This window comes from Acipenser ruthenus, chromosome 44 (assembly GCF_902713425.1).
Source record: "Acipenser ruthenus chromosome 44, fAciRut3.2 maternal haplotype, whole genome shotgun sequence".
Taxonomy (NCBI): Eukaryota; Metazoa; Chordata; class Actinopteri; order Acipenseriformes; family Acipenseridae; genus Acipenser; species Acipenser ruthenus.
Genome location: NC_081232.1, coordinates 6,460,776 through 6,484,453, shown reverse-complemented (window position 1 = coordinate 6,484,453; position 23,678 = coordinate 6,460,776). Strand labels below are relative to the sequence as shown.

The following is a 23,678-nucleotide window of genomic DNA, read 5'->3' as shown; positions in this document are numbered from 1 at the left end:
TCTAGCAGGGGTATAATAACAGCAGAGCAGTGTTCTAGCAGGGGGTATAATAACAGCAGAGCAGTGTTCTAGCAGGGGGTATAATAACAGCAGAGCAGTGTTCTAGCAGGGGTATAATAACAGCAGAGCAGTGTTCTAGCAGGGGGTATAATAACAGCAGAGCGGTGTTCTAGCAGGGGGTATAATAACAGCAGAGCAGTGTTCTAGCAGGGGGTATAATAACAGCAGAGCAGTGTTCTAGCAGGGGGTATAATAACAGCAGAGCAGTGTTCTAGCAGGGGGTATAATAACAGCAGAGCAGTGTTCTAGCAGGGGGTATAATAACAGCAGAGCAGTGTTCTAGCAGGGGTATAATAACAGCAGAGCAGTGTTCTAGCAGGGGGTATAATAACAGCAGAGCAGTGTTCTAGCAGGGGTATAATAACAGCGGAGCAGTGTTCTAGCAGGGGGTATAATAACAGCAGAGCAGTGTTCTAGCAGGGGGTGTAATAACAGCGGAGCAGTGTTCTAGCAGGGGGTATAATAACAGCAGAGCAGTGTTCTAGCAGGGGGTATAATAACAGCAGAGCAGTGTTCTAGCAGGGGTATAATAACAGCAGAGCAGTGTTCTAGCAGGGGGTATAATAACAGCAGAGCAGTGTTCTAACAGGGGGTATAATAACAGCAGAGCAGTGTTCTAGCAGGGGGTATAATAACAGCAGAGCAGTGTTCTAGCAGGGGTATAATAACAGCAGAGCAGTGTTCTAGCAGGGGTATAATAACAGCTGAGCAGTGTTCTAGCATGGGGTATAATAACAGCAGAGCAGTGTTCTAGCAGGGGTATAATAACAGCAGCGCAGTGTTCTAGCAGGGGTATAATAACAGCGGAGCAGTGTTCTAGCAGGGGGTATAATAACAGCAGAGCAGTGTTCTAGCAGGGGTATAATAACAGCAGAGCAGTGTTCTAGCAGGGGGTATAAACGGAGGTCATGCTTGTGGGTTCACAGCACCAATTAAAAAATGATGATTTATATAAAATAGATCTTAGCCGCCTTTCCTCAGAACTAAAACTTGAAGTTAAAAATTTGGGCTCATTTTTGATCCTGTTCTATCATTTGAGTCCCATATTAAGAAAATTACTAAAGCATCTTTTTATCATTTGAAAATATAGCTTGAACTTAGATCTATTATTTCTGTATCTGATGCTGAGAAGCTAATGCATGCCTTTATTTCATTGAGAATCGACTACTGTAATGCACTTTTTTCTGGGATTCCAAAGTATTTGGTATCTCGCTTGCAACTTATTCAGAATGCTGCTGCAAGAATTCTAACTAAAACCATAAAAGGTGAACATATGGCTCCTGTCTTGGCCTCCTTACACTGGCTTCCTGTGCAGTTTCAAATTGATTTTAAGATTTTATTTTTAACTTATAAAGCCCTTAATGGATTAGCACCCAGTTATGTACAATAGGTGTTGATCCCATACATTCCTAAGCAGAATCTTAGATCTCAGGATGCAGGACTCTTGGTTATTCCAAGAAATACAAATAGTATTGGAGGAAAGGCCTTTTCTTATAAGGCTCCTACATTATGGAACACTCTGCCTTTTTTTGTCAGAGAAGCGAGGGGTCCTGCTGTTTAAGTCAAGATTGAAGACCTATTTATATACACAGGCTTTTTTATTATAGTCTTTCTATTATTGATATCCATTATTACTATTTTATTAGTTTTTAAAATACATGATTGGAAATGTATTCACTTACTTAAAATAGTCTTTTTATTATAGTCTTTCTTACACAGTGTTCTAGCAGGGGGTCTCACTCGATCATTTTGGGCTGTTTTTTTGTTGTTGTTTTTCATTGATTTGGGTTTTGTGATTCAGGGTTAATGTTAGTGTTGTGAGCTGAGCTTAAAATCCAGGTGTCTCAGACTGACTGAGCCAGTAATAGTGAAAGAGGACGCCAGACCTCTAGAGAAAACACACGGCAACAAACAGAGACACACACACACACACTGAAACACACACACACACACACACACACACACACACACTGAGACGCACTGAGACACACACACACACTGAGACACACTCACACACACACACACTGAGACACACACACACACACACACACACACACACACACACACACACACACACACTGAGACGCACTGAGACACACACACACACTGAGACACACTCACACACACACACACACTGAGACACACTCAGACACACACACACTGAGACATACTGAGGCACACACACACACGGACACCCTGAGACACACGCACACACACACACACTGACACACACTCAGACACACACACTGAGACACACTGAGACACACACACACACACACACAGAAACACAGACACTGAGACACAAAAAGACACACACACTGAGACACGCACACACACATGCACACGCACACACTGAGACACACATACACACACTGAGACACATCGAAACACACACACATACACTGAGACACAGAGACACACACACTGAGACACACAGAGACATACACACACTGAGACACACTGAGACACAAACACACAGTGAAACACAGAGATACACGCACACACACACACTGAGACACACACACACACAGACACACACAGACAACACGCACACACACAAACACTGAGACACACAAACACTGAGACACACAGAGGCACACACACACTGAGACACACAGAGATACACAGAGGCACACACACACACACACACACACACACACACAAAAATGCTTAACATAAAAAAGAACAGTGCCATCAGTAACAGGCGCAGTTTACACGGCCTCTGAGTTTCTGATCACATCACATCAGTTCCAGGTTTTTGTAAATCCTTTGATGGAAATGTCCGGTCTAATTTTATGTTTTCAAGAAAATTGGTTTCATCACTGCCATTCTCATTTGGCATCTAACACATTATTTCCCATGTCCAGCGTTTCTTTCCCTGTTCTGCACACCGGTCTGCCAGAGGTAAATGTACTGCATGAAACAAATGTGAAAAAACATCTAGATGGATTTATGTTTTAAATCATTGACATTTTGACTATAATACGGCCTGCAGTTAATTCAGCTCAGTATTTCTGGAGAAGATCTGTAGTATATCCATGAGAGGTGAAAGTAACAAAAATGAAATAATAGAATGCAAAGTCATCTATTAACAACAAAACAGCATACCTTAAACTGAAATTCAATTTACTCAAGGACAAAAAACTACATACCTTAAACTGAAATTCAATTTACTCAAGGACAAAAAACTGCATACCTTAATGACAGCAGTATAGGATACTGACCTTAGGTTTAGGGTTTCTGTGTAGGGAGAGGATTATTCATTGTTTTATTAACAATAATATGATAGCCAATCAGAGTGCATTGTCCTGACAGGAACATTTTGTGGTACCTTTGTGAGCACTGCGCGCAAGATCTTTATTTGAGCTGTGTACTTTTGTTATTTAAATACGTTTGATTTGAACTGTGCAAGCACAAAGTGTCAATCATTCCCCTCAGCCCCACCCACTTCCATCGAGGAAATCGGGGCTTGCTCTTGCTAGCTGCTGACACGTTCATCCAATCACAGCTAACTTTAGTTGGAACCCAATACTGACACTCAACAGACTACTTCTGGATGGTGCTCCGAGCTTTACAGAAGGATCGGGCTGAAGTATTTTACTTATTCCCGATTCGAGGCTGAAGTTAGTTACTTATTTGCACAGTTATGTATTGAATATTAGCTCACATTCAAAGGGGGAAATCACAAATATCAATGTTTCTCAACGGGGGCGTTTACATCCACGAGGGCGGGAGGGGGGCGTTTTAGCTAAAAAAGGGGGCGTTGTGTTTTCTTATTTAAAATTAAGGAAACTTTTATTTAAAAATGTTGATTAACTACTTACACACAATGTGCCAGTGATGTACTCACTGACTTGTGCACTATAAGATTGTGTAAACATCAAGTCAGAAATGTTTGTTGCTGCGCAGCAACGTCACTGCCATTTCTGATATCCGGTTTGCCATGCAAATGTAATAATATGGTCCAATCAGAAAAAGCTGCGGTTCCATGTATGCCTGTTGCCATGTTACGTTACATGTCTGAATATCACATTTTATTCTTATTGTTATCTAGTGATGTGCATTTGAGGAGATTTTTGGAATCAGCTCCGAACCAGGTATTTCGATTCTGGTTCCAAAACTATTTTGAAAAACATAAGAACATAAGAACATGAGAAAGTTTACAAACAAGAGGAGGCCATTCAGCCCATCTTGCTTGTTTGGTTGTTAGTAGCTTATTGATCCCAGAATTTCATCAAGCAGCTTCTTGAAGGATCCCAGGGTGTCAGCTTCAACAACATTACTGGGGAGTTGGTTCCAGACCCTCACAATTCTCTGTGTAAAAAAGTGCCTCCTATTTTCTGTTCTGAATGCCCCTTTATCTAATCTCCATTTATGACCCCTGGTCCTTTTTTCTTTTTTCAAGTCAAAGAAGTCCCCCGGGTTGACATTGTCTATACCTTTTAGGATTTTGAATGTTTGAATCAGATCGCCGCGTAGTCTTCTTTGTTCAAGACTGAATAGATTCAATTCTTTTAGCCTGTCTGCATACGACATGCCTTTTAAACCCGGGATAATTCTGGTTGCTCTTTTTTGCACTCTTTCTAGAGCAGCAATATCCTTTTTGTAATGAGGTGACCAGAACTGAACACAATATTCTAGGCGAGGTCTTACTAATGCATTGTAGAGTTTTAACATTACTTCCCTTGATTTAAATTCAACACTTCTCACAATATATCCAAGCATCTTGTTAGCCTTTTTTATAGCTTCCCCACATTGTCTAGATGAAGACATTTCTGAGTCAACATAAACTCCTATGGTCTTTTTCATAGATTCCTTCTTCAATTTCAGTATCACCCATATGATATTTATAATGCACATTTGAATTGCCTGCGTGCAGTACTTTATACTTTTCTCTATTAAATGTCATTTGCCATGTGTCTGCCCAGTTCTGAATGCTGTCTAGATCGTTTTGAATGACCTTTGCTGCTGCAACAGTGTTTGCCATTCCTCCTATTTTTGTGTCGTCTACAAATTTAACAAGTTTGCTTACTATACCAGAATCTAAATCATTAATGTAGATTAGGAATAGCAGAGGACCTAATACTGATCACTGTGGTACACCACTGGTTACCTCGCTCCATTTTGAGGTTTCTTCTCTAATCAGTACTTTCTGTTTTCTACATGTTAACCACTCCCTAATCCATGTGCATGCATTTCCTTGAATCCCTACTGCGTTCAGTTTGAGAATTAATCTTTTATGCGGGACTTTTTCAAAAGCTTTCTGGAAATCTAAATAAACCATGTTGTATGCTTTGCAATTATCCATTGTCGATGTTGCATCCTCAAAAAAGTCAAGCAGGTTAGTTAGACACGATCTCCCTTTCCTAAAACCATGTTGACTGTCTCCCAGGATATTGTTATCATATAGGTAATTTTCCATTTTGGATCTTATTATAGTTTCCTTAAGTTTGCATATAATAGAAGTCAGGCTTATTGGTCTGTAGTTACCTGGTTCGGTTTTGTCTCCCTTTTTGTGGATCGGTATTAAGTTTGGAGTTCTCCAGTCAGTCGGTACAACCCCTGTGTCAAGAGACTGTTGCATGATCTTGGTTAGCGGTTTGTAAATAACTTCTTTCATTTCTTTGAGTACTATTGGGAGGATCCGGCCCAGGGGATTTGTTTATTTTAAGAGCTCCTAGTCCCTTTAACACTCCTGCCTCTATTATGCTACAGTTATTTAAAACTGGATAGGAACAGGTCGACATGTGGGGCATGTTGTCTGTGTTCTCCTTTGTAAAAACCTGTGAAAAGTAATCATTTAATATATTTGCTATTTTTTTTTTCTTCATCTATGATTTTGCCATTTGTGTCTCTTAGACATTTAACCTCCTCTTTGAATGTTCTCGTGCTGTCATAATATTGGAAAAACATTTTGGAATTGGTTTTAGCCACCTTAGCAGTATTTATTTCTATCTCTCTCTTGACCTTTCTAACTTCCTTTTTGACTTGTGTTTGCAGTTCCAAGTGCTCTTTCTGAGTACTTTGTTTTTTGGGATGTAATTGTTTTGCGCCTCTAGTACTACATTTTTAAAAAACAGCCACCCTTTTTCTGTGGATGTTTTCTCTATTTCACTCCAATCTACTTCTGTTAGTCTCTGTTTCATACCTTCGTAGTTTGCTTTTCTAAAATTGTAAACCTTAGCTTTAGTCATTACTTTTGGGGTTTTAAAAATCACTTTGACTGAGACCATGTTGTGGTCTGAGTTTGCCAATGGCTCTCTGACCTCTGTTTTAGTTATTCTGTCTTCATTATTTGAAAAGACTAAATCAAGACATGCCCCCCCCCTCTAGTTGGTGCCTTGTCAAATTGCATTAGGAAGCAGTCATTTGTCATTTCCACCATTTCAATTTTGTCTGTCGTGCCCCCATCGGGTTTTCCCATTTTATATGAGGGAAGTTGAAATCCCGCATTAGTATGGCTTCTCCTGTTCTACACGCATTTCGAATGTCATTGTATAACAGATTATTTTCCTTGGTGTCTGAATTCGGTGATCTATAGCATGCTCCTATTATTATGCCTTTTGAATTATTGTCCATTATTCTGACCCATATTGATTCGGCGTTATAGTATAGTAATGCATGTTTTTATGTATTCCACACCTCATTAATGCAGTGGTTTCATTTGCATAGTAGTTTCTATACTGTAATTTATAAATTCTGTGACGTGAATAGAAAATACATTTTAATTGAAGCTGCATATTTGTCCCAATGCTAAACCAAACAATTGTGTTGCATGTTTGGTTTTGCCAAGATCGTAATATTGCTACCGCATCATAAAGAAAATACATCTTGTGGCAAAGTGGCTGATGAGTAGAACAGGTGCAGAGGTGATGCAGGGCAGAAATAATCACAGATGGAAACTGTAATCCAATTTGGAAAAGGTTTTTTATTTTATACCAAATAACAGTGACTGTGGTGTTGTTGTTCCAGGTAGTGCTGGCCCAAGGCGACAGCTCCGGAGACGTGTTAGCCGTCTAGTGAATTTCCAAACAAAAGACAATTACTAACAGTGCTACAAACAATCAAAACACTCACAAATTATTTTTCAATTAATTTGGGAACTCTCCCGGTCCTTCCAGTTCTGTTCTTCTCTGAACAATGAAAAGGAAAAAATTTACGATTCTCTGGCCCCTTTATGCCATTCCGCATGACCCCTTGGTAAACGAGCTGCCTTTACTGTCTGCAGCTGCTGCCTCGTTTCCCTTCCGGGTCAATACGTTCCTGCAACAGAGTCTCGCCTTCTTCCAGGCTGACCGACTTCACGTACCAGGGAAAAAACTGTCAGGCCAGCCCGTCCAAAGCCTTTCCCTTTTGCTGCTTAGCACCCTCACAGGTCGGGAGGGAGATTTACAACCAAAACTCATTATATTTCTGTCACAAACCTGCATAAGGATTATACCTTTCGACCACAGAATATCTTCTTTGAAATCATGTGAGAGAAGTGGCTTATGAACAGTAAGTACACAAGTTTCTTATTATGTGTATTATTTATGTCAAAGCTGCCAGTTGTCCTGGGAAAATATAAATGAAATTCTGTTTTTACGTAGCATGTGCCTGCAAAATGTACCGTATTAATGTATTACTGAGGGTTAAATATTAATTAATTTAGCTGATTGAAGTGTTTCATATCCAATATTAAGCAGTGTGCATTTTAAAACAAACTATTAAGTTTGTTTTAAATTGATGTCACAAAGGACCAAAAGACCAGAGTCCCTGTCTTAAGCAATGACCTAACACACCACCTTGAAAGTCTCTCTTTGGCCTTGAATCTCACTTTTTAGGACAGCTAACCCTTGGCATCTCTGTCTTGCATATAAAAGCATGTTAATATTACCTTGGATATTACCTCCTAAATGTCTGCAATAATAACATATTAGGCTACTGAAATAAATAAGCAAACCCATCGTACGCGGTCTGTAGGTCTCCTGTGGTTTATGTATATTTACAGCAAACACTGAAACAGTTCTGTCACAAGATAGTCTGTTTTTAGTTCAGTAATTGAAATTTGTTAAACGTCTTATGTAATTCTCTGTCAGAACACAAATCCCGCATTTTATTCTTACTAAGTATCGTCACAACCTCAACGTGGGCCGGTGCACTTTAAAATGCCAGGGCCATTTTTAGTCCCAGTCCGTCACTGAAAGAGACCATGAAGAATCTACCTCTGTATAATGGTGTTGTTGCTTTCTCTGCTTTTAGTGAATTATCAAAATTAATCTTACTATTTTCACCAATTCTAATTTGTTTTTTTATGAATATTTAACTTTTTCGGCATTTTTTATCATTCTTTTTTTTTAAATAATTAATAACAAACTTTAAATGCTAGCTTCTCTTGTGCAATAATAATACTGACTATTACACTGAGAAATGTAAAACTGTTATATGAATAGCTGAAACCTGCCATTGGAATTCAAAACACTAAAATCTTACATGTGGGATCAATTTGAAAATTGTATACGTAGGTATCTATGGACAATATTGCTTATTGCTCTGAGCCTGTGACATTGAACAGCTTTCACTGTAAACAGCTCAAACTGATGAGGAATTCTATTAGAGGGTGGTTGAATTCTATTAGAGGGTGGTTGAATTCTATTAGAGGGTGGTTGAATTCTATTAGAGGGTGGTTGAATTCTATTAGAGGGTGGTTGAATTCTATTAGAGGGTGGTTGAATTGTTTTTAGGAGGTTTAAGCATAGAGGCTTTTATTAGAGGGTGAGTTTAGTTGGAGAAAGTAGAGTGGTGTGCCTCAAAAAAATTAAATGTATCAAGGTGTGCTGCAGCAGAGAAAAGGTTGGGAACCACTGATACCAGAATTGGTATCTTTCAAATATGTCATTGCTTTGAGGTTCACAGTAAGCTTTCAGAGCACTTAGCACCTCACCCGCTGTCTGTTTAGCTGGGTCTGCAAAGTCAATGCACAGCCCGTTGTAAATGTCAAGACCATCTTGCCCTATCATGTGTAAAATGGTGGCGACTTGAATTTTGTCAGGTTTCTTGTTGAGACCTGAAGCAATTGAATATATTTCGAATCGCTGATGCCATCGTTTCCGATTTTCAGTTAGATTTCCCCTAATGTCTAGAGTAGGGGGAAGTGCTAATTGTTGCAGCAGCTTGTGTGCGTCGTTCGTGTATTGTAGACCAGTCGAAGCTGTTTTGCAGGAGCTGCTTCCCGTTCTGTCGTCTGTGTCCGGTCCGCCCTCGTGGTGCTGTTGCTGCTTCTTGAGGTGCTGTTGCTGCTTCTCTTGCTGTGGTCTATGTCCAGTCCGCCCTTGTGGTGCTGTTACTGCTTCTCGTGCTGTCATCTGTGTCCGGTTTGTCTGTTGTTCGACTTTGGGTTTGCATTGTGGAAACGTTCAATTTTCAAATGAAAAGTCTTTCGAGTTGAGGTCTTGTGCTCCGGGTTTGAAGGGGACTGACCTGCTTTACTTCTGACACCATGTCGTGTTCATGACCTCGTGACGCGACTTAGTCTGCTCAGGCCTTCCTTGTTCCGTCTGATCTCTGTAGGCTCTCCTTTTTGCTATTGCAGGTTCTGGGGAATACAACTACTACTCTGAAACACAGGACTCAGGACAAGGTAAATGCTAATCAGGTTTAACTTTATTACACATTGATTTCCACTTTGTATTTAACACTATGGCAGTGCTGTCTTCAGCTTGAGACGAGGCGAGAGAGAGAGTTATATCCTGAACGTGCCTTTTTATACCCTCCTAGAGACCACGTGCACATGCACATCCAATAGTGACACTGCTCATCAATACTGCATTTCGCATGATATGACACCGACTATCTAAGAAATAAAAATACAGCTGTTTTTCACAATGCTGCCGATTGACAAAATTCCAACAGTTTGGCTTGTTATCTCCTTATTAACTGGTCATGTAGGAGTTTGAAGTGATACACAAAAGTTTTAGTCATGTTTAAGGAGACTTTTTTTCTGTAACAATTCTCCAACAGGTTTGGTCTGCCCTAAAAGGCACATTACCCTAGCGTTCTCCATAGGAACCGGTATTTTGTCCCCGTAAACAAGGATTTGTGCCGTTGTGCGCTCGTGCTGTAGCAGGTATATCGGTACCACTTTTGCTGTTATTGAAGAGCCAAGCAAAGTAGTTGCTGTCTGGAAAATGATTCTTACTATTTTATGTGTACTTATTTACTGCACTTGTTTGAATGACTCGCAAAGCCAAGCATTACTGATGTATGAAAATAATAATGATTTTATGGAACAGCAGGGTCTTTTCAAATAGCCAAAGGAGAGATGTTTTGTCATTCCCCGTGTCCTGTATCAAGTAACAGTTGTGTTACCTCATTAAGCAGTCAGTTCTATAAATATTCTCTGCACTGACACCAGCGTCAAAAGAAATATGCATTATAATACTGGTGAATTTCCATCAGTGCTGGGATTGCACATAGCCTATCAATCAATCAATCAATCAATCTTTATTTTATAAAGCACCTTTCATAATGGACCACCATCACAAAGCGCTTTACAAGATGCAGTAACAACAAGAAAATCCATAATACTTTAAATAGAGAGAAATGCATAATACATGATAGTAGCATAATACATGAAATAGTAGCAGCAACACAGCCGCTAATAGCAGGTGAGTCTTGACAGTTAATTTAAAGCGAGCGACGGTGGGAGCATCACGCACCAAAGCTGGGAGAGAGTTCCAAAGAGTCGGAGCCATGAAGCTAAACGAGCGTTCTCCAAGTGTGGTGCACTTTTGCTTGGGGATAACAAGCAGGCCAGAGTCGGAGGACCTCAGCTTGCGGGCAGGGGCACAGCGGGTCAGCAGGTTGAGAGGTACTCGGGACCTGTGTGATGAAGGGCTGAGACGGGGTACACCCCGCCCCTGTATTATTATTTGTATATATGTATGTTTTGTATTGTTATTATTGTTATTGTTATTGTATTTGTAGGCAGGCGGATGAAGCCGTCCATCCTAATCGTTATTGTGTTTATGTGCGGGCGGTCGAGCACCGTCCCTCTTTTATTATTTGCTGTTTGAGACCAGCGAGAGAGACGGTCTTGTAATGTGTAGTCGTGGGTATGGGGTTAAAACCCCTTCCATAGAACTCTCATGGGAATGTGGCTGGAGCCTTAATAAGGTAATTTATTAATAGGTAATTAAGGCTCCAGCCACGAATATAAAAGACCCACTCTCGGCTCAGAGGGGTTGGATGTTAAGAGGCGGAACTAGAGCGAGAGCGAAAATTATCAAAACAAAACGCACAGGCTCAGTGAAGGCATTTCCCCAGCCTGACCTGTATTGGCTGTTCGATTTCTGTGTTCGTGATTTTGTTTTGTTTAAATATTTATTTTGCTCTGTGAGCACAATGTTTTTTTGTTTAAATCTTTTACTTTATTTTTGCCTCTTATTAAACTTAAGATAAAAAAACCTATCTGGACGGACCTGCTGGCTTAAACCATTGCACTGGTGGTGATGGGGGGGGGAGGTGTGCAATGACTAACATGGAATTACAGGAATTAGCAATTCAAATGTTTAGAAGCTTTTACAATTTAGTTTTTTAAATAAATGGTACCCCAAACCAAGAAGATCTCGTTTTCAGCCGGTTCCTGTAAAAACAAGGAATAACCTGGTGTGACAGAAATATAATGAGTTTTGGTTGTAAATCTCCCTCCCGACCTGTGAGGGCGCTAAGCAGCGAAAGGGAAAGGCTTTGGACGGGCTGGCCTGACAGTTCTTTTCCTGGGATGGGAAGTCGGTCAGTCTGGAAGAAGGCGAGACTCTGTTGCAGGAACGTATTGACCCGAAAGGGAAACGAGGCAGCAGCTGCAGACAGTAAAGGCAGCTCGTTCACCAAGGGGTCATGCGGAATGGCATAAAGGGGCTGGAGAATCGTAGATCTTTTCCTTTGCTTGGTTCAGAGAAACAAGGAACTGGAAGGACCAGGAGAGTTCCCAAATAATTATAAAATAATTTGTTGTGTTTTGTTTGTTTGTAGCACTGTTAGTAATTGTCTTTTGTTTTGTGAATTCACTAGACAGCTAACACGTCTCCGGAGCTGTCGCCTTGGGCAACAACACCACAGTCACTGTTTGTTTGTTATCACCCACCTTGAGCACTGCTGCTCGCACCCGGACTGGTGATTTGTGTTAGTGTTATTGTGGGAGCGGATAACGTGTTATTATTTGTTTTGTTTTACAAATCATTATTATTATTTTCCTGCCGAGCTTTACACATATAAGCATTGTATATAATAAAGATCCCTTTTCCAAATCGGATTACAGTTTCCATTTGTGATTATTTCTGCCCTGCATCACCTCTGCACCTGTTCCAATCAGCAGCCACTTTGCCACACCCAGTAATAAGTACCCTTTGGAAACAGTTGAATCGTAGTTCATCCCGTTTGCTGATCTGTTTTCTTCTTGTTTTCCTGGGAGGAAGGCAATCTACCTGTTTATATACATTTTGTTTTTACTGATTGAATCCTAAATTGACTGATTCTACCGAAGGATAAAAGTAGGAATGTGTGCTCACCGAATTCCCTTATTTTAGGGGATTTTGTTTGAGTATCGCTTTGATTTTCCGTCAAAGAGCAAAAAAAAATTGTATTGAAAAATGTTTACCACAACACTGAAATACCGACACTTCTGAGTATAGAGGTGTGACGATGCGGTGGGTGTGGTGGTGGAACAGACATCACAGAGTCACTGGTACAGGTGCAAATAACCCCAATAGCAACAATGGTAGAGGGTGTACTTTATTAAAGGGGAACACAGTCCAAAGCAACAAAAATATAAATCATAGGTCCCAATAGAGCGAGTCCCTCTCAGCACTTTGGTGCACTTTCGGGGTGGTGAAAGTGCAGGTGCTCAGGTGCTGAGTGTCCAGTCCAGTCGTGCAGGGTGTGTGATGTCCAAGGTGAAAGTGCAGGTGCTCAGGTGCTGAAGTGTCCAGTTCAGTCGTGCAGGGTGTGTGATGTCCAAGGTGAAAGTGCAGGTGCTCAGGTGCTGAGTGTCCAGTCCAGTCGTGCGGGGTGTGTGATGTCCAAGGTGAAAGTGCAGGTGCTCAGGTGCTGAAGTGTCCAGTCCAGTCGTACGGGGTGTGTGATGTCCAAGGTGAAAGTGCAGGTGCTCAGGTGCTGAAGTGTCCAGTCCAGTCGTGCAGGGTGTGTGATGTCCAAGGTGAAAGTGCAGGTGCTCAGGTGCTGAAGTGTCCAGTCCAGTCGTGCAGGGTGTGTGATGTCCAAGGTGAAAGTGCAGGTGCTCAGGTGCTGAAGTGTCCAGTCCAGTCGTGCGGGGTGTGTGATGTCCAAGGTGAAAGTGCAGGTGCTCAGGTGCTGAAGTGTCCAGTTCAGTCGTGCAGGGTGTGTGATGTCCAAGGTGAAAGTGCAGGTGCTCAGGTGCTGAGTGTCCAGTCCAGTCGTGCGGGGTGTGTGATGTCCAAGGTGAAAGTGCAGGTGCTCAGGTGCTGAGTGTCCAGTCCAGTCGTGCGGGGTGTGTGATGTCCAAGGTGAAAGTGCAGGTGCTCAGGTGCTGAGTGTCCAGTCCAGTCGTGCAGGGTGTGTGATGTCCAAGGTGAAAGTGCAGGTGCTCAGGTGCTGAAGTGTCCAGTTCAGTCGTGCAGGGTGTGTGATGTCCAAGGTGAAAGTGCTGGCAGTAATGCGGCAGCTCCTTGGCGTCAGGGATCACTCTGTAAATGCTCAAATCTCGAAATGGTTAGTTTTTGTTGATGATTGACCAAATCCTGACTCTGAGTGCAACACAGACACACACACATATGTTTATATTGTGTGTGTGTATTGGATTTATTCTCCGCTATCCAAAGAGACTCAGGATTTAGATTTATTGTCTGCTCTAGATATTTTAATCAATGTATACAATGGAACAGTCTAAAAGAGACTGTTGTAGAAAGAAGGGTTATATTAGATTTTATACAAGATACAGTGTGTTACAAGATAGGACGTGTCTCTAGTTGGACTGTCACAGAAGTTTGTGATGAGGCCTTTTGTTCATTACATGTGGTTCCAGCTGTGCTGGAGCCTACCAGAACCAATTGTCCTGGGCAGTTCTTTCCTGGGGCCAGGGTGTAAATCCTTTGATCTGATGGGGTGTTGACTGTGGTGTAACTTCTCTCCTGTCTCAGGCAATCCTTCATTATCACAGCACAAGATAGAATCAGAACAGAGACAGTCTCAGAGTTATCAAAGTTGGTGTCCTGGGGATGGGGGAACACTGTTGTTCACAAGCCCGAAGGGCCAGCTGCAGCTGATGCAATCACTGCTTGCTACAGTCTCAAAGGCACCTCACATTCAATTAAATTTATATAGAAATACAAGGTACACACGTATCATATAGAATATAATTTTTCTCTTCAATATATATATATATATATATATATATATATATAGTTCTACTAACATATGCACTAGTAGATGTAAAGTGTGTAAACACATAGACAAACGTAAAAATATAATTAAACATAAGAACACCACATATCCACTAAAAACTAATACCTACTGTAAAAATAGCAATGTTGTTTATGGAATAGCCTGTGAAAAATGTGATGAAATCAAATATGTTGGAGAGACTGGAACTACTTTATATAAAAGAATTCAGAACCACCTTTCGTTAATTAGAAATAAAAAAATGAATGAACCAATAGTACAGCACTTCACCAGTCAGGGACATGACATAAATGATGTAAAGTTTGTAGTATTAGAACAGCTCAAATTAGACAATGCGACATATAGAAGAATAAAAGAAAGTAAATGGATAAATAGACTGAACACGATTATGCCAGCGGGACTCAACAGAAAAGAATGAACTAATTAACTTCAATAAATATATAACATTTAAATAAATAAACAAAATTCATTCAAAAGTTGTGCATGCTGATGCGCTGGGGAGGCCAAATCTAGACTGATCCTCAGAGCCAGCATTGCATGACATAATAAAAATATAAGTTTATGTAAAGTAGTGTTAATTGGAATTAATACAGATTCAAAGATAGAAGTAAAAATGATGTCACAATATATAGAACACCATTACATCATGTAAGAATAAATCATAAATTTGAATGTAAACAATAACAAGTAGTTGTCATGCCGTCAAAAACCTATAAATACCTCCAATGTTTTGATTCAAACACAGGCTCCCTTGAGAAAGATATGTACAACATATCGAAACGTTGGGCAGCTGGCTCTTTGAGCTAAATATATATATATATATATATATATATATATATATATATATATATATATATTAAGGTCAGTATATACTAATGTGGACTTTTCAGGCTCATATCAGAGGTTGTTTGGGCAGTAAATATTTAATAAATACAAAAATAATAAAATTTTGGAATCTCACTGCATCATACTATAAAAGGACTTTTGACTAAACTGTTTATACTGTTTTATTTATGCATTTTTTTCTGTGCTAGGATCAATAACAGTAATACTTTGAAACAAAATTAAATTAAAAAAAGACTGAAGAAGCTTTGATTTATGATTTTTGGTATTTATTTTTTTGTTTCACTAGTTTTCTTTTTAATCTTTGTACAAACGTTTGTTTCATTTCTTCTACTCTCCATTAATGTGGATTAATGTCTACAACAAAATATATATTACTAATGTACTGCACACACACACACACAATGTGTTTTGTTTTAGGTACACTTCTGGAGCTACAGTCAACAGTGGAAACATATGTGTTGTTGCGTCATGTAAACTTTCATTCAAAGAAGATCACAAGACATATTTTCATAAGTTAAATGATTTTGTACCTTTAAATGTTTATTACAAATTTCACATACTGTATGTGTTGCTTAGTTCAAAACATGTGACTTTTTAATTAAATATCTGCTATCAAACAAGGTTTTTTTTATCTTACAATTCATAATAAATATTCTAATTTTCATTCTAAATAGCACTTAATAGTACTGTTCATTTAACTTATGAAAATATGTCTTGTGTTCTTCTTTGAATGAAAGTTTACATGACGCAACAACACATATGTTATCAAGCCTGGTATGTGTGAAGCACCATACTCACCATTCACAAGACAATTGCTTAACCTTCAACGTCATACCCAGCTTGAGATGGCAAAGCCCTCACTAACCTAATTGACTTTTTTGAGGATGCAACATTGAAAATGGATAACTGCAAAGCATACGACATGGTCTATTTAGATTTCCAGAAAGCTTTTTACAAAGTCCCGCATAAAAGATTAATTCTCAAACTGAACGCAGTAGGGATTCAAGGAAATGCATGCACATGGATTAGGGAGTGGTTAACATGTAGAAAACAGAAAGTACTGATTAGAGGAGAAACCTCAAAATGGAGCGAGGTAACCAGTGGTGTACCACAGTGATCAGTATTAGGTCCTCTGCTATTCCTAATCTACATTAATGATTTAGATTCTGGTATAGTAAGCAAACTCGTTAAATTTGCAGACGACACAAAAATAGGAGGAGTGGCAAACACTGTTGAAGCAGCAAAGGTCATTCAAAATGATCTAGACAGCATTCAGAATTGGGCAGACACATGGCAAATGAAATGTGGGGAAGCTATAAAAAAGGCTAACAAGATGCTCGGATATATTGTGAGAAGTGTTGAATTTAAATCAAGGGAAGTAATGTTAAAACTCTACAATGCATTAGTAAGACCTCACCTAGAATATTGTGTTCAGTTCTGGTCACCTCGTTACAAAAAGGATATTGCTGCTCTAGAAAGAGTGCAAAGAAGAGCAACCAGAATTATCCCGGGTTTAAAAGGCATGTCGTATGCAGACAGGCTAAAAGAATTGAATCTATTCAGTCTTGAACAAAGAAGACTACGCGGCGATCTGATTCAAACATTCAAAATCCTAAAAGTTATAGACAATGTCAACCCGGGGGACTTCTTTGACTTGAAAAAAGAAAAAAGGACCAGGGGTCATAAATGGAGATTAGATAAAGGGGCATTCAGAACAGAAAATAGGAGGCACTTTTTTACAAAGAGAATTGTGAGGGTCTGGAACCAACTCCCCAGTAATGTTGTTGAAGCTGACACCCTGGGATCCTTCAAGAAGCTGCTTGATGAGATTCTGGGATCAATAAGCTACTAACAACCAAACGAGCAAGATGGGCTGAATGGCCTCCTCTCGTTTGTAAACTTTCTTATGTTCTTATGTTCTTATGTGCGCTAATATGCAGGAAAAGAAGGGTCTGTGTGTATATTTCACAGCATAGCCTGTGAATGCCTACTTGTGCCACTCTGCAATCTACTTTATGTTGAAGAGAAATGCTCAAGCTTTAAAATGATACCCTGCTTGAGGTGGCACATCCAGACTATCTATGTGATTTCCCCCTTAGAATGTGAGCTAATATTCAATAAGTAACTGTGCGAATAAGTAACTAACTTCAGCCCTCGAATCGGGAATAAGTAACTAACTTCAGCCCGGTCCTTCTTTAAAGCTCAGAGCCCACATCCAGAACTTGTCTGTTGAGTAGGGTTGCCACCTGTCCGGGTTTGACCCGGACAGTCCGGGAATTGGCATATGTGTCCGGGTGGCAGGAATTAACAAGCCTGGACGCCCTAATGTCCGGTTTTATATGAAACGCATAAGAAACACCAACATTCCTTTCATATTTTCTTTGACATACCCTATAACAGGAAAGTTTGGCATTTAATTTATTTTGGTTTTATTGGCGGTTTTGATTGGATCGCCAATAATGCTTCCACCAATCAGAACGTGTCATACAGTGCGAGAACACGCCCTCTGACAGACTGATATGAAACGCTGGACAAGAGAAAGAATGTGTCGGATGTCAAAGTGAATATGATCATTGTAGTGAGTTATGAGGCCAATTTGCTTGGAAAAAAACTAAAAGCAGATCGGACATTTCCATCAATGGATTTAGAAAATCTGGAATTGATGATGCGATCAGAAACCGAGGCAGTGTGATAAACTGCGCCTGCTACTGTGGTACCTGTACGACTGTTCTTTTTAAGGTTAAGTTTTTTTTTTTTTTTTTGTTACATGGGGTTAATTAAGAAGCAGCCAAAATTGTTTATGCCAGACTTAGAAAGTCTGTAAAAAGAATGTTGCAAATTTGCATTGGATTGTTACTGTCGATACATTGCAGATGCATGTACTACTATTAAGACACCCACCGTGCTGGTATCGCAAAGTCTTTAAACAATATGTTTTACACCTCATAAAACTGATCTGATTTTGCCAGTGCTTGCTGGTCTATAAACCAGTTTTAAATTTAAAGCATTTTCGTTTCTGATTAATGGTTAAAGTATTCACAGGTGACAATACTGTCCTACAATTACTACATGATACTGTGATCATTCCAATGCGTCATGTTAGTGAACCATAGCTAAGTTTTAAAACTGAGAGTTAGCAAATTACTATCGTACTGTATTTAGTAATCCTTTCCAGTTACTGGTATCTTAAAATTAAGGGCCATATAAAAACGATAAACAGTATACTGCAGCTACATTTGAAGGCTTTGTTCTCCCAAGTTACTGCAGTGACATAGATGCTATAACCAGTTACTGTTTTAGGAGACGGATTTCAGTAAGTAAACCTTTTTAAAAAAAAAATTAAACCACATATATGCCTGTGTATGTATGTTTAAATATTTAGCTGTAGCCATTTGTAACATTGAAAAACCCGAGCCAAATTTAAGTACATTTGGACTCACTTTGTCTTTTTACCGACACACAAGCGACAGTGTGGTTGTTTGTTTTAGTTTGTAACATGTATTAATAAAGTTTGTTAATATTTATTATTAACAAACGGCTGTAAAATAATTCTGACCGTCAAAAACGGGCTCATGGTGACTGTCTGGAAACATTATTTCTGAAAATATAAGCAGACAGCATCGTCGCTTCAGAAATTATATTGATTTACCACGGCGTTACTCATCACCACAGCTACTTGTCTCAGGTATCGATAGCTCTAACATACCATGATATAGCTTCTGTTTATCTTGCTTGCAAGTTCGATTGCTAGAAATATCAAGAGCACGATTATTGATCTGGTGGTATTGTGCTAAACTGTATTACAGTAAACTGCAGTTTTGATAAACCTAGGCTGACTGAGAAATATGTCCGGGTTTGGTCTATGGAAAAGGTGGCAACCCTACTGTTGAGTGTCAGTTTTTGGTTCCAACTAAAGTTAGCTGTGATTGGATGAACGTGTCAGCAGCTAGCAAGAGCAAGCCCCGATTTCCTCGATGGAAGTGGGTGGGGCTGAGGGGAATGATTGACACGTCATGCTTGCACAGTTCAAATCAAACGTATTTAAATAAACTGTGGAGCAGACGTACACAGCTCAAATAAAGATCTTGCCCACCCTAACGTAAATTGAATTTCAATTTAAAGGAAGCTGTTTTTTGTACACAGCTTAAATAAAGAACTTCCGCACCTAGGGTAAATTGAATTTCAGTTTAAGGTGTGGTGATTTTTGTCCTTGAGTAAATTAAATTTCAATTTAAGGTATGCTGTTTTCTTGTTAATAGAAACTGTGTCCACCTTTACTGCAGAGGGTTGGCAGTTCAAATCTGGACCACAGAGAAAATAATAAATAAAAAGTGTTAAAAAGTGATTTGTTTATTATTAAATAGCATTAAAATTAAACTATACCAAATCACATTTTTATTTACAACAAAGGGAAAACGTGTTTTTGTTGACTTTTAAGCATTTGGGCGACACAGTATAGGTTACCTTCATTGTGTAAGATTATTTTTGTTATTGTTTAGGATTGTGGAAGGGTGGTGGGCAATTCACTGACACACACGGGAGACAGAAGTTTTATTTGAAAACACCGCACTGGTGCCCAGTTTTATTATTTCAGATGTGTTTTTCTTATTGCCCGCAGAGGGCGCTGTTGCCCGTGGCTTGAGTAACGACAACAGTACACAGGACCAAAAGGAATACCAATACTGGTAAACAGTGAAACACTGGCGCACTCACAGGTGCTCAAAATAATAATGAAAACAAAAGGCGTAATAAAAAGGGAAAATAAAGCACAGTAATAAAACCACAAAATAAAGGTGCTGCTTACGCAGTGCCCCCACTGCCGCTAAGCCAGTCAGCTCGGGATCTCCGTCCTACGCTGTTATGCACTAAACACTGGGCTGGCCAAGGTTCCCCTATCACTACACACGTCCCCTTGGGTACGTAACAATATCATTTAATAATTTGTTGATTTATTGCTGGCTGTCTGTCTTCCTGAGCCATGCTTGCCTGTTTTGGTCGCTCGTTCCAACCACTGGCCTTCTCAGCCAGCGTCTCTGTGTGTTTCCAATCACGGCTACCTGAATGCATAACCAAGCGCAGTACTTATGGGCCAACACACCCTCTTCCCCACCTCTCCGTGTCACTGCCATGACAGACTGATCTACGAGGCTGCTGCCCCCTTCCTGCAGTACCATGCATGCACCAGACAGTCAGCACAGATCTCCCCCCATTACAAGGATCAATAAGTATTTCAAAATTAGGTTAACATTTATATTTACAAAATTAATAAATAATGTAAAACAACATTAACAAAACATCAGTATTACAATTAATAAAATATTAATAAGAATAAATTCAAATACTTACTGTTAAAAGGCTAGCAAGTATGTTGGTTAAACTGGTAGCATTAAGCTTGCTGTGCAGTATTATTATTATTATTATTATTATTATTATTATTATTATTATTATTATTATTATTATTATTATTATTTATTTCTCAGCAGACACCCTTATCCAGGGCGACTTACAATTGTTACAAGATATCATATTATTTTTACATACAATTACCCATTTATACAGTTGGGTTTTTACTGGAGCAATCTAGGTAAAGTACCTTGCTCAAGGGTACAGCAGCAGTGTCCCCCACCTGGGATTGAAACCGGTCAAGAGTCCAGAACCCTAACCACTACTCCACACTGCTGCCCTATCGCTTTAATAGTGTATGATTGTTTGCCTTCTAATTGTTTGTATAAAGTTATTTAAAGATTTGTATTCATAAGCTTTATTGACAAAACCAGGAAGTGTGTGGGGTTGAGCAGTTGTTGACATCATGTGAGTTGTTTTAATAAAACTGTCAGATTGTAATCTGTCTGCATCAAACTGAGTTGTTGATATTAGAGTTTATTCTTCACTGCATCCAAAACCAAATATTACACTGATGGCAGCGGTGTGGCTATTTATTTGGTGATGATTGGGAAAAATTGACTTTTATTCACACAAAGGAGGATAAACAGCCAAGTCAGGATCTGGATGAATCTGGGACTCTTTGAGGCATCTGGTAAGAAAATAATTTATTTCTACCTGGTCTCAGACAAAGGATTACTACAGTTTTTGCAGTTTACTGACTTAGAGACATTGTATAATTTTCAGTACAAGATGTCAGTGAATAGAAACTCAGAAAGTTCTTCTGATGAGGACACACCAGGGCAGCATTACTCTAGGTCTTTTAGGATTGACCTCCCTCCAGCTTTTAAAGGGGATGCACAGAAAGGTGAAACATTTTGTCACTTTGTAGCGGGACTTGATGCCACTTTGCAATCAAAAATTCACAAAATGGGTGCTGGAAATCTTGAGGAAACTCTGACCATTGCTAGCCATTGTGAGAGATCCTGTGAAGCACTGACTCTGAATACAACTCGAAACACCCCACAGGCCAGCACACCACAGTCAGCAGGGGACAGTCAGGTAGCCATGGTGCATGCTAGAGATAACTCTGATCCACAACTGCTTAATGCAATTGAGATACTTACCCTCAAAGTAGACAATCTTCAAAGTGATGTGCATCAACTGAAGGAGAAAAAACATTCTCTAACACAACGCCTAGAGACATGGACCGATCTACACGAGCCAGCTACAATCGCCGCAGTGCTTCTCCAACTGACCGTCAGTTTCAGCATCAACAGTGCTATTACAATTTACCTGAAATATACCACAGCCTTGTTTTCAAAGTCAACAGCGCTATCGACCAGCCTGTCCAGAGCGCTATGCAGGTCAGGATGGGGAATCCGCCAACAGGGGGCACCCTCGCTATCCATCTCCTGATTCTGATTATGCAGGACTAGACAGAACAGTGGTGCTGACAGACCTCAAAGTCCAGCACGCTGGGAAAGCAGGAATATGAGCTCACCTGAGTCTCAGAAGCAAAGTGTTCATTTTCTGTCTCCAAATAGGCATCCATCTTGGGTACACTCAGTCGGGAAACTACCAGTAGCTTATGTTATGGAGCAAACGTCAGCACTTCCTAATAGAGCTCCCAAACACACACTGCATGACAAACTTAGCAGCACTTGTATTGACCAGGCAGTTTCCACTGATACCTTCACAACTATTGTCTTAACTATTTTAGAAGGTCTTGATGTATGTGCCTTAGTATACACCGGTTCAACTATCTCTATTTTGAGTGAACATTTGCGAATGTCACATCTTGCTTTAAGAAACGACCTATCCAGAAATCTTTCATTCTGGCTCGCTCAGTTACCGGACATTGTCCAGACACAACTGGGGCAATGACTGTGAGCATTCGCTTAGGCAAAAAACTGTTACATCACAATTTCCAAGTTGTCCGAGGAACACACCAGCCTGTAATATTAGGATGGGACTTTCTGCAACAACATCACGCTCTATTGGATATAAGACTTTTGTTACCTCAAACCACAAGTGACCTTGTAGTTGCATATACATTGAGTGAAGTTCAAAACAGACTTACAGTTGTGCAGATCCTGAACACCTCTGATCAAGAAATACAGCTGAGGTCAGGTCAACATCTGGGTGAGTTCCATACAGTATCACAACCTGAAGCACCAAAGATGCAAGATGCATGCTGTGCAACCTTTCCAGTGCAAGGTGTTGCTTTACCTCCAGTTAATATCAATTCTGACAACTTGACTACATCTAAGCAGCAGTCATTGGAAATACTGCAGTGTTTTCAGCAATGGATCGGAAGACCAGGGACATACAGGCATAATTAAGCACCATATTTGTACAAGCTTATTGTGTGACACCTGATAAATGGTTGGAAATTCATCATCAGGTAGAAAAACTCCTAAAGGCTGATGTCATCGAAGAGAGTTTTAGTCCATGGGCTGCACCTGTGGTACTGGTGAGGAAAAAAGATGGGTCCTGGTGGTTCTGCTTAGACTACCACAAGCTGAATGCTGTAATGGTCAAATACTCTCATCCTTTACGTTCCTTTAGGTTCAGCATGGTACTCAACAATGGATCTTCAGCAAGGCTACTGGCAAGTTGAATTGGAACAGCAGGGCAGCAGTGTGGAGTGGTTAGGGCTCTGGACTCCTGACCAGAGGGTTGTGGGTTCAATCCCAGTCGGGGGACACTGCTACTGTACCCTTGAGCAAGGTACTTTACCTAGATTGCTCCAGTAAAAACACAACTGTATAAATGGGTAATTGTATGTAAAAATAATGTGTAAATAATAATATGATATCTTGTAACAATTGTAAGTCGCCCTGGATAATGGCGTCTGCTAAGAAATAAATAAATAATAATAATAATAATAATAATAATAATAATAATAATAATAATAATAATAACAGCAGACAGAGAAAAGACAGCGTTCACAACAGGCAGTAGACTGT

The 23,678-nt window shown here is 39.8% G+C and overlaps 1 protein-coding gene across 3 annotated transcripts in view; it reads left to right on the top strand.

The window, feature by feature from the left end:
* LOC117399058 (uncharacterized) overlaps nucleotides 1-23,678 on the top strand; it is a 56,266-nt gene that overhangs the window by 1,397 nt on the left and 31,191 nt on the right. The window contains exon 2 of one of the 3 annotated variants that reach the window (XM_033998210.3): nucleotides 9,632-9,679. The exons of the other annotated variants lie outside the window; for them this stretch is intronic. Within the exon in view, the coding sequence (XP_033854101.1) occupies nucleotides 9,632-9,679 (48 nt within the window). The remainder of the gene's footprint in view (nucleotides 1-9,631; nucleotides 9,680-23,678) is intronic. 3 annotated transcript variants of the gene reach the window in all.